We start from the raw sequence: 15,443 nt of genomic DNA, 5'->3' as shown, positions 1-15,443 counted from the left end.
AGTAAGTTTCATACCATTTGTCATGGATGTCTTTTGAATTAGAACTAACTAATTCATTATACTCATTCATTTCTTTGGAATATATTTTAGCCACTATACAAGCAAGATTATGAGGCAAAGCTAAAGGAACTTCAGCCAAATTTGAGTGTTGCTGATATGGAGAAAGCACTTAAAAGTATTCGAAAGTATGTGAATCTCAAGTATGGTCAAAAAATGATCAAGGTATGGTTAATTTAATGATTCTTAACATAAAGTTGATTTTTTAAAGTGTTCAAGTGTTTTTCAAGATTGAGAAAGAACTCATAATATTAAAAAAGGATGTAAAATATGATGTTTGTTTAGAAAATGATCAAAGTATGGGATATGCATGTATTGTATGATCAGAAAATACAGTTGAGTGTCACATTGGCAAGATGGTAAAAATAAGAACTTCTGAGAGGAGGGGGAGAGGTGGAAGAGGAGAACGAGGAGGAAGGAGAGGTGGAAGGACAAATAGCAAGAGAAGTTTGCAAGTGAAATCTATACCAAATTTAGAGATTCAAAAAGAGGTTGAAATTGGAGTTGAAGAGGATAAGGAGATGGAAGACTTTGAAGACACTACTATAATTGTGGAGGAATCTTCTAAGAAGAGAAAGAAAGAGGATAAACAACTGGATGAGGAGTTTGAGCAAGAGTTTCCTACTGCACTTGATGTTGGCCAGGGGAAGGATGTTATTGAATCTCTTGTAATCAATCCTGGAAAGATTGCTCCCTTGATCCCATTATGTCATTGTGTTGTAAACACAAGAGTGAGAGGCCTACGAACTGATATGGATAGCCTAAATCAAGCTTTAGAGGCAGAAAAATATATTCAATAGAAAGGAATGTTTATTTTATCTACAACACTTCCAGATGGTGTTTCATACGAGGTGGCAGATGAAATTGAACAATCATGGGATTCTTGTTGAAGGGATGTAAATGCAAAATTTGAGGCATAGATTGTTGATGATGCTGATTGGTCATTTTTGTCTCGAAAGATGTTTTTTGTGTGGGAGGGGAATCACCGTACTGTTGCATGGATGTCTCTAATTGAAGAGAAATTCAAGACATCAAAGGCTTGGCATATTCGAGTTTTAGCAAGTTTTATTACTCCAGAGAAAGAAACAGAAATGAAGCTAATAGCTGCTCTTCAAAGGTTCAATTTGCGAGTGTAAGTTCTTGCTTATATGTGTTACCTTTTTTCGAGCTTTTAAGGGTTTTGTGAACAATTCTTAATATGTTTGAAGCTATATAATTTTTTATTTTTCAGCCTTAATGAAACAGCAATTATTAAAACAAATCTCAAGGATTATTTGTACAAGACGAAGACAATGTGTTCGTGTGATGAGAATGAGTACTTATTACTTTTTTCTGAGGAAGAAAAAAAGACACTTGAAAAGCATAGGGCAAATAAAAGCAGTAAAGGATCAAGTACTTGGTATCCCTTGACATCTCTAATGCTAGGGAGAATGGTATTTGCAGTAAGTTTCATACCATTTGTCATGGATGTCTTTTGAATTAGAACTAACTAATTCATTATACTCATTCATTTCTTTGGAATATATTTTAGCCACTATACAAGCAAGATTATGAGGCAAAGCTAAAGGAACTTCAGCCAAATTTGAGTGTTGCTGATATGGAGAAAGCACTTAAAAGTATTCGAAAGTATGTGAATCTCAAGTATGGTCAAAAAATGATCAAGGTATGGTTAATTTAATGATTCTTAACATAAAGTTGATTTTTTAAAGTGTTCAAGTGTTTTTCAAGATTGAGAAAGAACTCATAATATTAAAAAAGGATGTAAAATATGATGTTTGTTTAGAAAATGATCAAAGTATGGGATATGCATGTATTGTATGATCAGAAAATACAGTTGAGTGTCACATTGGCAAGATGGTAAAAATAAGAACTTCTGAGAGGAGGGGGAGAGGTGGAAGAGGAGAACGAGGAGGAAGGAGAGGTGGAAGGACAAATAGCAAGAGAAGTTTGCAAGTGAAATCTATACCAAATTTAGAGATTCAAAAAGAGGTTGAAATTGGAGTTGAAGAGGATAAGGAGATGGAAGACTTTGAAGACACTACTATAATTGTGGAGGAATCTTCTAAGAAGAGAAAGAAAGAGGATAAACAACTGGATGAGGAGTTTGAGCAAGAGTTTCCTACTGCACTTGATGTTGGCCAGGGGAAGGATGTTATTGAATCTCTTGTAATCAATCCTGGAAAGATTGCTCCCTTGATCCCATTATGTCATTGTGTTGTAAACACAAGAGTGAGAGGCCTACGAACTGATATGGATAGCCTAAATCAAGCTTTAGAGGCAGAAAAATATATTCAATAGAAAGGAATGTTTATTTTATCTACAACACTTCCAGATGGTGTTTCATACGAGGTGGCAGATGAAATTGAACAATCATGGGATTCTTGTTGAAGGGATGTAAATGCAAAATTTGAGGCATAGATTGTTGATGATGCTGATTGGTCATTTTTGTCTCGAAAGATGTTTTTTGTGTGGGAGGGGAATCACCGTACTGTTGCATGGATGTCTCTAATTGAAGAGAAATTCAAGACATTAAAGGCTTGGCATATTCGAGTTTTAGCAAGTTTTATTACTCCAGAGAAAGAAACAGAAATGAAGCTAATAGCTGCTCTTCAAAGGTTCAATTTGCGAGTGTAAGTTCTTGCTTATATGTGTTACCTTTTTTCGAGCTTTTAAGGGTTTTGTGAACAATTCTTAATATGTTTGAAGCTATATAATTTTTTATTTTTCAGCCTTAATGAAACAGCAATTATTAAAACAAATCTCAAGGATTATTTGTACAAGACGAAGACAATGCGTTCGTGTGATGAGAATGAGTACTTATTACTTTTTTCTGAGGAAGAAAAAAAGACACTTGAAAAGCATAGGGCAAATAAAAGCAGTAAAGGATCAAGTACTTGGTATCCCTTGACATCTCTAATGCTAGGGAGAATGGTATTTGCAGTAAGTTTCATACCATTTGTCATGGATGTCTTTTGAATTAGAACTAACTAATTCATTATACTCATTCATTTCTTTGGAATATATTTTAGCCACTATACAAGCAAGATTATGAGGCAAAGCTAAAGGAACTTCAGCCAAATTTGAGTGTTGCTGATATGGAGAAAGCACTTAAAAGTATTCGAAAGTATGTGAATCTCAAGTATGGTCAAAAAATGATCAAGGTATGGTTAATTTAATGATTCTTAACATAAAGTTGATTTTTTAAAGTATTCAAGTGTTTTTCGAGATTGAGAAAGAACTCATAATATTAAAAAAGGATGTAAATATGATGTTTGTTTAGAAAATGATCAAAGTATGGGATATGCATGTATTGTATGATCAGAAAATACAGTTGAGTGTGATGATTGCATGTATTGTTAATATGTAGATTTTTCTATTGTCAAACCAACAAATGGTGAAGATTGGTTTAATATCTTGTGGAGCCTCCCATTTGATGATAAATCATCCATTGTCACATTGGAAAAGTTGTATACCATCTCCATGGCAAAAGTCTCAAAGGAGACACAACTAGCTATGGGGGTTAAAGGTCACTGTGCCTTTACCCCGGTTATGTACAATACTCAAAGACATATATAAATGAATGAAAAAGAAGATTAGGGTGGTTCTACACCCACCAGAACTTGTGTGGGTCTCTGTCTCTCTCTCTCCCTCTTCCGTTCTTGCTTCCGTTGAGAGCACTCTCAACTGGTATCAGAGCCCGGGTGATCTAGCTGAGCGTGCGTGAATGCTTGGAAGCTCAGCAGCTCTATGGGAGGAAGGAGAAGCTCTGTGGGAAGCTTTGTGGGCGACTTTACTTGCATCGGAGTGTGCAGAGACCTTGGAGGAACCTTTGGAAAAGTCACTTTGGCTTTGCAAAGTGGTTTTGAGAGCTTGTTAAGAGTTTTCAAAGAAAAAGTCATTTTTTGAGCTTTTCCCTGTTCCGTTCGATGACAGAGACTCCGTATTGACTTGTAGAGGCAACTATTGCTTGCTTTGGTATCCACTTCACTTCAGGAGCTTGGAAACACCTTCATTCTTGAATCTGGGATCATTTCATTGGATTTCTAACTCACTGTGTCAATTCCTGCGTTTTTTGCCCGGGTGTTGGAACTCAAGTTTGGAGCAACCATTTGCAGATCTGTCAGTTCCGGTGGACTCAGGAGGTCCTAAAACTTCTATGTTGCTCATCATTCACACTCCGGTGGAGTTTACAGATAGCTCTGTTTCCAAAAACGTTTTTCAGTCCGTGTGTTGGACCCAGTGATTGAGACCACGGTTTCCAAAACCGTCTATCCCATTGCATTTCGGATGCCCAAAAACCCCTACCTATCAGTTCTTGCGTGATTCGGTGGAGGATTTTCAGAGTTATAAATCTCTGTGTATTCGATTTCGTCTCTCTGTTATGCATTTTTCATACTAAGGTTTTGAAACCTTAGATTTATGCCACATGGCAGTGGATAAGTGTTGACTCCCATTTCTCACTCATCGGTTGGGATTTTGGAGTTCTGGCAGAAGAGAGATATTTGCAGATTTTCTTGCTGAGTCCGATTACCCATGTTTTGAAGCATCTCAGGTTCTATTTTCAATAGCGCTCATTACCGTGGGACTATGATTTCTTGAGCATACCTTATGCAGATCACTCTGGTTGTGTGCTCATTCGTGGTATGCATTGGGTTGCAATGGATGATTTATAGGCCATTTGGATGCATTGCGGTCCTTGTTGGATGCGCTGATAGGCCCAAATTGCCTTGTGGGATGCTATTTTTTTATGGACGCTTTGCACATAGATGCTATTTTATGCTAAGGGACAGCTTTGACACATTGTTGGTGATGCACTGATAGTGCTATGCTCTCTTGGATGAGATATAATTGATGCATATGCCAGTGGACAGTGTTTATGATTGAGTCATTTGGCACTTATTGGCATTTTCTTTTGGGCCAGATTTGCTCATATGGATGCATAATATATGCACATGAGTCAAATGCATCTTTTGATGCTTTGAGCTTTGAGTTTTTTGTGATATTTCAGTCTATTGTGGCATACACATTTGGGTGCACCTGGTATTTGACAACTCAATGATGTAGAAATCCACCACCTTCTCCATCTCGTGTTCACTTAAGCGCCCAACCTTTCACCATTTGACCTAAAAATCCAACACATATAGGACTCCCCTGCTTCATCCTAGACCGTGGGTCTTTGTGCTAACCTTTGGTAATCCTTTGAGTTCTCCTAGTGGCTGCCTTTGGACTAGGGGATCTCTGAAGTGTTGGTGCATACTTTTCATGTTGTTCCAGCCCTTCTTTGGGCCTTTTTTTGGGAGGCTGCAGCCATCTAGCAGCTTTATTTTTGCCTTGTTGCATTTCCTAGCTCCTTGTGTTTTTTCCACCCTTGCCACCTCTCTCTCCTTTCCTAGTAAATGTATCTCTTAGTTCTTATTTTTATGGGAAAAGCTTTCCTGGTGGTGACCAATTTTGGTCTAGCCAGAGGGGATCTCATTTGAGAACGTAATCCAAACATGCAATAAAGAAACCTAAACTCTGAGAATAAAAACTTACAAAGTTGCAATTGACTTAAATCAATATAACTTGTATTACAAAGATACAAAATTGACTACATCTTGCTCACAACACTACTACTTACACCATTAAGCATGAAGGATATAGAAGAAGGATGATGTGCGGCCAAGCATCACAGTCCATCAATCGCGGCAAATCTCTCAAGATTAGCCAAGGATAACGGCCCACAAATGGAGGCATAATTAAATCCAAGATCACCAAATGGACATTCTCCAAATTCCCCACTGCATGTTGCCCATGCATATATACATGGGTCCGATTTCCAATTGTAGACCCTATTGACCTATTTGACCCAACCATAATCTATCCAAATATTGCCCCATTCCAATAGGTAGCTCCCTTGAATCCCTTAGCCATTTTTTATCCCCATTTCCCTCCACTCCCTTAAATCCCTTAGCTGTTTTGTATCTACTTTTCCCTGGAGAGAATACAGCAGTTGCCAAAGTCACCAATTGACTCCCTCTAGGATAGAGCACTAATGTGCTAGACTCTAATATTTTCCTTTATATTTTGAGAAGTTTCCTACAAAAGGGCTGTCTACTTCTCCTATTACTCCTCAAAAGACCTCATTTAAATATAGGCCTAGACACAAAGGTTTTAGAAGCCTTAAGGGGTAATGATATGGTGGGAAATTGGGAACAATAATATTTACCACCATTTCTAGACATTCCTATGATGTGGACATCTTTGCATGTCATAAGGAGGAGGCCCTCACTCTTTTCCCACAAATATACCAAGGTCAAATGCTAGGGGGAAAGGTGGGAAATTACAATCTGCCACATAGGTGAATTTCCCACCAAATTCCCCAATAAACCCCTTTCAACATATGGGAAATACAAATTCCCACAAAACCCCTCCCTTGTCATAAGGCCTTTAGGCTTCAAAAACCAATGAGGTTGTTGATGCATATAATGGTACCCCTGTTATTACCTTTAAAAGTGTTGAAACAAATTGATCACCACTTAATTTTGGACAGTGAGATCCTAGTCCAATGCATGCAAGAGATGTGCCTAGCTCTTCAATGTAGGAAAAGTACCAAACCTCTTTGCAAGCTCAAGATTTTGAATGAATAGATTGACCAAATACGATAGAAAGCTTAATCCAATTGAAGCATGCATAGTTTCTATATGAATTCCATTCACCCAAATTTGAGAGTTGAATTATGAGGGACAATATGGATTGCATGGAGACATAATTAATGTGATGGCAAACGTGCAAAAGGCACAACAAGTATAGTTGAAATTTTAAATTGATGAAGCATCCATCTAAAAGGCATCAAGTAACGAGTGGCATATAAGCATTGCAACATGAGAGGAGTTGTTCAACCATTGCTGACAATGAAAGAACTCTAGGAACTTTTTATGACACCGCTTTGTAGAGAGAAAAATGTAATCCTTGAGGATGCATGGATTAACCACATTACTTTGTTGCAAGAGAATGAACATCTAGATGGCACACCTATGGAGCATATCAACAACCCTAACTACGATGATGACCTTCAGATAGACACATTGCTCCATGGTTTGTATGCATTACAACAATTCATTGACTACAATGACTTAATCACACATCTTGCACCATCGAAAGGATATTCCCCAATTAGCCTATTGAAAGATGTCTTTTGTGAAGAGCTGTCATTGGCAACACTATTCTTTGGAATCCTGCTCAGAGTACCATCACTTATGTAACCAAACTTACCAATAACCACAAAGTGGAGCTTATGGACAAAGAAAAAAGATTTGAAACAAACTGTGAGAATCTCTTCTTCAAGACGGTGAAAACAATGATCTCAAAAGTTTTATCATCCACTTGGGTGCATCTACAAAAAGAGCAATTACAAGGAAAGCAACTTAAAGCAAAAGAAAGATACAAACATCAACTAGTTAATGAACTCAAGGATAGGATTCAAAGATTTTGAAGCTTTGCAAACATCAATAGACTACAAATAGAAGTTAAAGAAGAAATTCTTTGCAATGATACATCAACTTGGAAACTCTATATTCTTTGTAACATGGGCAAGAAGCGAGCTTTTTGAGCGAGTTTTGAAGCAAGTTTTTTTTGGCAACCACCACATTTTGCTCCACCTATTCCACTTGTGACACATAAAACGCATTCATTGGAGGCACAATGATCCACTTGGTACTATACCTTTCACTAATGATGCACGGAGCAACAACTCTAGTAGGTGAGAAGCTTAACAACCTTAGCACAACCTACAAAAGGCTAAGACTAGCTATCTTGGATAGGCATCACTGATTGGTCGAAAGATATTGATATTAATTGACACTCAAGTTTGTTCAATCAAGCACATGCACAAGAAAGAATTTGATGTCTTGAATGTCATATCTTGTGTTGACCTCCACAAGCAAGTTGATTAGAGATAGATGGGTCTTCAAAAACTGAATACAGATGACTAGCTTGATTAAGCAATTACATTGGCAAAAAAAAGTTAAATGCTATGATTTGCGAACAATAATCCAACAAAGGGGCATCATATTTATAGACGTGCTGAACAATATATATATATATATATATATATATATATATATATATGTATGTATGTATGTATGTATGTATGTATGTATGTATGTATGTATGTATGTATGCATGCATGCATGTATGTACGTACATATGTATATTTTGTGTGTGTGTGTGTGTGTGTGTGTGTGAGAGAGAGAGAGAGAGAGAGAGAGAGAGTCTCAAAGATAAAGCGCCACATTTCAATCTATAAAGCCAAAAGCAATATGTTCTTATTTAAGATTGTATTGTAGTTCGTGGAAAGTAGGTTGCAAACACAATAAAGTCTTTTGAAGTCACCTAGAGTATCCATATGAATCTCTCTGTTCGACATTCTCAATATTAAAGGTGCAAAAGATATTTCATAGGGAGAGTTAATATTGTGTAGAAGGTTTTAAACAATTGAAATTAAGAATGAATGTCTCGATGCGATGGAGCAAGGGAAGCTAAGCTGCATGTCTGATTGAAGGATAACAACACCTTTATTCATATGGTTATAGTCCATGTACAATATTGTATAAAGTGCAACAAGGATCAATTGTTGTTATGAGCTCTTGTAAGCGTCGTCTTATTCATGGATATGTTGGGCTACAACTTTCAAAATATGGACATCGCAAAATCAAAAATAAATCACCACCCTTGAAATTTGCACAGAGGATCGGGTCCTAACGGACCTTGTGTCGCATCTCATGTCCATACTTTTACTCATATATCGCATTTTTTCTTTAAATTTTTTATAAAGTGCTAGGATTCATGTTCAATTTCAAGCTAGCAAAGTTGGGCTTCTCGTTGATGACCTGGCGGCTGTGACGTGTCATTATTCTGAAAAGCTTCTCTTGTTCGCTTTTGTGTAATAAAGCCTCTTGAAGAGAGGAACCATCTTCCTTTAAAAGCCCCATCGCGTTCTCGCTTTCTTCCCAGTGATCATCTTCTATGGCTGGCTACGGTCCCGAGGCATCAGTCTTCGATGCGCGGCAATATGACTCCAAAATGGATCAAGTGTGAGTCGCCTTCTCTTTGTCAACAATCGTTAGATAGCAGAAGTGTCTCGGGGCTTCTTGAGGTTTACGGCTCGGCTTTTTCTTCCCTGTCGCGCTGGCTTGAAGTCAGGAGTTCAGTGGCGAATGGTAAATAGAGAGAACGAGAGAACGGGGATAAGAAGGGCATATTAGGATTTAGACCCCTAATTTTTCAGCGTTTGCATGAACTCTAAGATATTGATCTAGGATACAGGCGTTTGAACTGTGCAGTCAGCTGACGTCGTTCTTGCTGGATTCCTCTTTGCACAGGTTATCGCAGGACGGGGATGAAGTGTTCTCGACGTGGGACGAGGTTTGCGAATCTTTTGACGAAATGGGTCTCCAGGAAAATCTTCTTAGAGGCATTTATGCATACGGTTTGTGAATCTTTGCACCTGAGGACGTTTTCAACTTTTGTTTTTTCCTACGTGAGATGGGATTCTGAGTCCGTTTGTGTTTGTTCCACCTCAGGTTTTGAAAAGCCCTCTGCCATACAGCAGAGGGGGATTGTACCCTTTTGCAAAGGTTTGGACGTCATCCAGCAGGCGCAGTCTGGCACTGGCAAAACTGCCACATTTTGCTCGGGAATACTGCAGCAGCTGGACTACAGTATGTTCGAGTGTCAGGCACTTGTACTAGCCCCCACCCGTGAGCTTGCCCAGCAGATTGAGAAGGTTATGCGGGCTCTTGGTGATTATCTAAATGTGAAGGTGCATGCTTGCGTGGGTGGTACTAGTGTGAGGGAGGATATTCGGATTCTGCAGAGTGGGGTGCACGTGGTTGTGGGCACCCCAGGCCGTGTATATGACATGCTTCGCCGAGGCTCACTTAGGCCGAGTTACATACGCATTTTTGTTCTCGATGAAGCTGATGAGATGCTTTCCCGAGGTTTTAAGGACCAGGTAAAAAGCTTCTCTATCAATTTCCTTAGACAAAGTAATCAGTGGTTAGGATGGTTTCAACTATGCAGATCGAGGAGGAAAGAATGTTAGGTCAATTCTTGTAATGGTGCTTGAATTGCTGTAGAACATAGCATGATACTCTTGGAGAAGTTTTGATACCATTTTTAACTTCATTACATTTGCTTTGTGCAGATCTATGACATTTTTCAGTTCCTTCCCCAACAACTGCAGGTGGGTTTGTTCTCTGCTACCATGCCTCCAGAAGCATTGGAGATAACGAGGAAATTCATGAGTAAGCCTGTAAAAATTCTCGTCAAGAGGGATGAATTAACTTTGGAGGGTATCAAACAGTTTTATGTTAATGTTGAAAGGGAGGAATGGAAATTGGAAACCCTCTGTGACCTGTATGAGACGGTTGCCATTACTCAGAGTGTTATATTTGTGAACACCAGAAGGAAAGTTGACTGGCTTACTGACAAAATGCGAGCGCGTGACCATACAGTCTCAGCGACCCACGGTGACATGGATCAGAACACCCGTGATATCATCATGCGTGAGTTTAGGTCTGGGTCTTCAAGAGTCCTGATCACAACAGACCTTCTGGCTCGTGGCATTGATGTTCAGCAAGTTTCACTTGTTATCAATTTTGATTTGCCCACTCAGCCAGAGAACTATCTGCATCGGATCGGGCGAAGTGGACGCTTTGGGAGGAAAGGTGTTGCTATAAATTTTATCACCAGGGACGATGAGAGGATGCTTCAAGACATTCAACGGTTCTACAATGTGGTCATTGAGGAGCTGCCTTCCAATGTGGCTGACCTGATTTAATTTTGAAGATACGTAGCTGTATAATGTGAGTATTTTAGACAGTTGGCAGAGTAGAGAGTGATATTTTTTGTCAACCAAGTATATACAAGAGATCTCCCAGCTACAATGGGAGAAGGCTTCTGCACATAGCTGTATAATGTGAGTATTTTAGACAGTTAGCAGAGTAGAGAGTGATACTTTTTGTCAACCAAGTATATACAAGAGATCTCCCAGCTACGATGGGAGAAGGCTTCTGCACCCCTTAGAAAAGGGAAGGAAGGAGGGAGGGGCGGGGGGGAGGTAAGGCTTTCATCTTTTGCGAGGCATGTTGCTCAACAGTCGGGCTTTGAGCCGAACAGTAGTATTCTGACCGTGAAGTGTTTTGCAGATTGGAATTTTCAATTCTATGTGTGAAGGCAAGGTCTTGTATGTGATACATAACTTTGCTCTTTATTTAGGAAGTATTAGGAATAGCTTGCCAAATGAGAGTGGGGTCCTAGCCAATATTTCATAACATCAAGCTGCATGGTACTCTTCTACTTATCTTTTTGAGATTGGCTTTTGACATGATGGTCGTAAAGCAGGTATTGCAACTGAGTAGTGCATGTCCTGATTTTTATGTGGGGGCTCTATCTGGGACTGATTCCATGACTGGATGATATGGGAATCTGAGGGTTGTACTACATGCTTTTGGGGATATATTGTAGTCTTATGAAAGTATGAATAAGGCTCTCCAGTGTTCAACCCTAGGATGGCTTTTGAACAAAAGCATGTGTCAGGACTTATGTGTGCAACATAAGTGTGGTCAGCCTGTGACATAGCTGTACAGCTAAAAATTCAACACGTCATGATATTGATGTGAATCATTTAACTGATACAACTAGTGCTAAGAGGAAGTTGGCGAGCTGATGCTTTTGAATTCCTTGCATAGTTTGGAGCAGAATACTTTTTCTTTTCATATTCATATACATTTTTTATATCTTTGAGCAAGCTGTTGAAAAAGAAATGTAAATTGTTCATTATTTGGGAACAAAGGATTCTACGCCCAACAATGTGTAAGTTAGGTCTGTCAATCATGTCTCATGAGGATACGTCTCAATCTGTTCTTATCACTTAAGACGCAAAAGCCAGGAAATGAGGATGTGTCAATTTTACGAGCAAAAACCTATGAGCAGATTTATCCGAGTGTGTTTTTTAAGAGATTTTAAAAGTAGTATTTCTTTAAGAAACATGTTTTTTACACTTTTATTTTCACTAGAATTAGATCTCTTTATCATAAAAATATACACACTAGTAGCTCATTCATCTTTACATAACATAAATCTTCTTACTCATAGACATTCCTTTGTACTCTTATTATTTAGAAAAAGTGTTAAAAAATAATTCTTAATAAACATCTTTCATAATCACTCGATGTAATAATATTATATGTAAAATAATTACTTATTAAACACATTTATATCATATGGTAATATCTTTCTAGTGTTTTTATAGTATTAATAACAAGATATTTATGAACATGTGTCTAAAGAAGTTTAAATTACTATAAATAAGTACTAACTTGGACTTATATATTAATCTCATAAAATACATGTAATGTTTAATACTATATATGTAATATTTTTTAAAATATAACTTTAGAGATATGTTCAAATGGGATGTTTCGATTAATTTGAGTGGTTGAATGACTATATTTGGACATTGGATGTGAAAGTTGTTACTTTTAAAAGTGCTCTCCTTGGAAGACTTACTTCAAAGGGGTTTTGTTAGCGAAACTATTTCAAATGGTTTGCTTCAATGAGTTTTCTTTAGAGAAATCTTTTCTCGAAGATAGGTTGAGAGAGGTTGTAAGAATGATCATTAGGAAATTTTCATAGAGAAGTCTACTCTACATGTTCTCATCATTCTCAAAGATTCACGGAAAGATTCATATGTAAAATAGGCATTGCTATAATACTTTGCATATTTCTAAGTAAAACGATGCTTTTTGTCACTCCATTTTTGTCATATTTTTGCATAGTTGGAAGCTTTTTTTTTTCAATGCTCAAAAGGTTTCGCTTAAAAAATGCTCGTCCCCAAGAAATGATAATGATAATTTGAATCATATTGGGCAGCTCAAGCATGTACAAAGAGGATGTAGTTGAGTAGTCTTCAATGTAATTGAAACTACATGAAGCTTGATAGAAATTGTCTATTATATTAAGTGATGTGTGTGTATACGAGTGTTCAATGATTTGATTAGCGTATCAACTATGCCCTTCATCTCAAATTGATGAGAGTTTGATATGAAGATCTTGTATAAAAGTTTTGACTTTTTGTGTCCACATCCTTATATGATGATCCACAACCATTCTATGATGTATAAGTTTGTGATTAGGTAGAGGAATGTTAACAATGGTCGTTGCAAAGTAGTGCATCCACACTAGGCATAAAGTATGGTCAATCCACATTTCACATGTTGCAGCAAACATTTCATCCCATTCTAAGTTTTCGTGATGCGATGTATTTCATGGAAATTTGGTGGATTATTAAAATCACCAGAAAGAAAAGTATTTGTTGACCATTGAAAAGTGTGTAAAAATTGCCACAGTTTAGCTCTACACCCTGGAAGTTTGCAGGGTATTTTACCCGCAATCAAGCCTTGCAACACGAGTATGCATCCCTGTGGGGGATCATTGTAGCAATGTGATGCAATCCTTGTTTAACCTTTATCAGTATGCTCTAAAAATTATGTGCGCCAACATAAAATGTGGTAACCAAGAAAAGTACCTCATCTTCCAACAAAACTATGCTAGTTATGTTGTCGCAAATGGCTGCAAATTATTCATGTATGACAAAAAAATCCTCCAGTTATTAGCATCAGAAAGGCTTTGTACATAATAAGTTAGACATTTAAGTAGTATATACATATTCACAATCCGTATTTGAGAAAACATAGCTGCTTGACTCCTTGTATTAACAAGAGAGGAGGTAGTCAAAGGGGAAAATATGAACCAAGAGCATGTACTCGTGCCAAATTACATAGGTTCACATCAGCATGAAAAGATTTGCCATTTTGAGGGCAACATAGCCAACTCTTGTAGGGTCATCTTGTTTAGTTCATGAAATTGAAGAGGAAGTTGAAGCTGTCCAATTCCTATTTTGAACTGGTCGGCATTTTAGTCAGGCTACTTTCTTAGTTGATCTTTCCCAAGATTGGAATCAGATACCTATTGTTGAGCCTTAAAAGAACTATTGATTTTGAGGACAACAATGGGATGTAAAATGGCTGTAATTGGGGGTTGTAACAAGGTTTAAAGCCAAAGCTTTTGCATGTGAAACAAGCCCTAACAAAGTTCTCATTTGAGCTCGAAGTAAGCAGGTCACGCCCATGTCCCATAAAATGCAAAAAGATTTATGTTCCCCATGGCTCGTGGTTGGCAAATCACTTTTCGAAGAGTGGAAGCAATAGCAAGAGCACATCACGCACGCATGTAGAAAAATCTACTACCTCCACCAAAATTGATCAACACTAATAGATCATACTTTGATAGTCTTTTAGTTGATGACCATGGCAAAGTTGCTGCCCATAATAAAAAGGTGATTCTTGCAATATCGTTTGCTTGAAGTCTGGCTTTGATAGTAGCACTTCATAGAAACCCCTTCTAGCAAAATACGCGTGTGCGCTTACTATAAACATGTATAATATATTCATATAGATAGATACCTATGTAGGTATGTTAAGGGGGGAAAGGGGTGCATGCATGCACATGTGCTCCCACACACACACAAACATTTACACGTGTAGATACACATGTGCAAGCGCATGTGCGCATGTGTATGTGTGTGCGCATATGTGCATGTGCTAGATATTAATCATCCATGTAGGTTGAAGTGTGCTAATGCTTCATGGTACTTTAATGCATGGTGGTATTAATTGCATAAGGTACTCACGATGTAAAACAAGGCTTCTCCATGTTCTTTTTAAAGTCTTGGATGTTTTTCATGCCTCTCTATCAATTTTACTATAGTTGAGTGTGAGTGCTAAGTGGTATTTACCCTTGAACCTTTGGTATCGTCTAAGAATGAAAATGTGATACATGGCCTTCATAGATAGTTCTAGAACAAAAGGTTGCTTTTAATTGGTGGATGCCTCAAGTTATTATATGAACAAGAACGGGAGTGGTTGAGGATCTCCAAGCAATAGTTGGCCTTGTGTTGATCTACGAAGCAAATATAGTAGTGCTAGTAAGATATTCACATTAGATTTTGATCTAATATGATATCATGCTCAACTCCACTATGTGACTTTCAAAGTTGAAGCATGGAGTGTAATTTGGAAAGCCATCTTTAGTCTCATGGCATGACCATCATACTATGATTCATAAGGTTGATTATTATATTAGGAAAATGGGGTCCATTGATGTAGATGGGTGTTGAGTAAGGCATTGAACCCAACATATCTATGTTTCAAACTAAATATCTTTGTTGCAGGTATAAATGTTTCCTAAACATTTTAATCAATCCAATCATCATCAATATTGTGTAGTTTTGAGTGAAGTCAAAATTAGGGCCATTACAAAAAAATTAACTCAAACAGGGGCCT

At 37.8% G+C, this 15,443-nt stretch overlaps 1 protein-coding gene and 1 pseudogene across 1 annotated transcript; both read left to right on the top strand.

Annotated features, from left to right (window-relative positions):
- Positions 1-413: 413 nt before the first annotated feature.
- LOC147886984 (uncharacterized) lies at positions 414-1,193 on the top strand (annotated as a pseudogene).
- A 7,780-nt stretch (positions 1,194-8,973) lies between these two features.
- LOC147886983 (eukaryotic initiation factor 4A-15-like) lies at positions 8,974-11,864 on the top strand. The gene is made up of 4 exons (XM_087394098.1): positions 8,974-9,131; positions 9,420-9,526; positions 9,621-10,051; positions 10,244-11,864. Exons 1-4 carry the CDS (start codon positions 9,064-9,066, stop codon positions 10,877-10,879), a joined length of 1,242 nt encoding a protein of 413 aa, XP_087250224.1. The 5' UTR covers positions 8,974-9,063; the 3' UTR covers positions 10,880-11,864.
- The last annotated feature ends 3,579 nt before the right edge of the window (positions 11,865-15,443 follow it).

This window comes from Dipteris shenzhenensis, chromosome 23 (assembly GCF_047967505.1).
Source record: "Dipteris shenzhenensis isolate YYH24624 ecotype China chromosome 23, Dip_SZ_1.0, whole genome shotgun sequence".
Classification (NCBI taxonomy): Eukaryota; Viridiplantae; Streptophyta; class Polypodiopsida; order Gleicheniales; family Dipteridaceae; genus Dipteris; species Dipteris shenzhenensis.
This window is presented reverse-complemented; position numbering and strand designations above follow the sequence as displayed.

What these genes read in the sequence shown, in the direction of transcription:
- LOC147886983 (XM_087394098.1), top strand. Translation starts at nt 9,064, where the DNA reads ATGGCTGGCTACGGTCCCGAGGCATCAGTCTTCGATGCGCGGCAATAT. An exon ending in GACTCCAAAATGGATCAAGT is followed by an intron (nt 9,132 to 9,419) that starts GTGAGTCGCCTT and finishes CTCTTTGCACAG; the next exon opens with GTTATCGCAGGACGGGGATG. An exon ending in CCCGAGGTTTTAAGGACCAG is followed by an intron (nt 10,052 to 10,243) that starts GTAAAAAGCTTC and finishes TGCTTTGTGCAG; the next exon opens with ATCTATGACATTTTTCAGTT.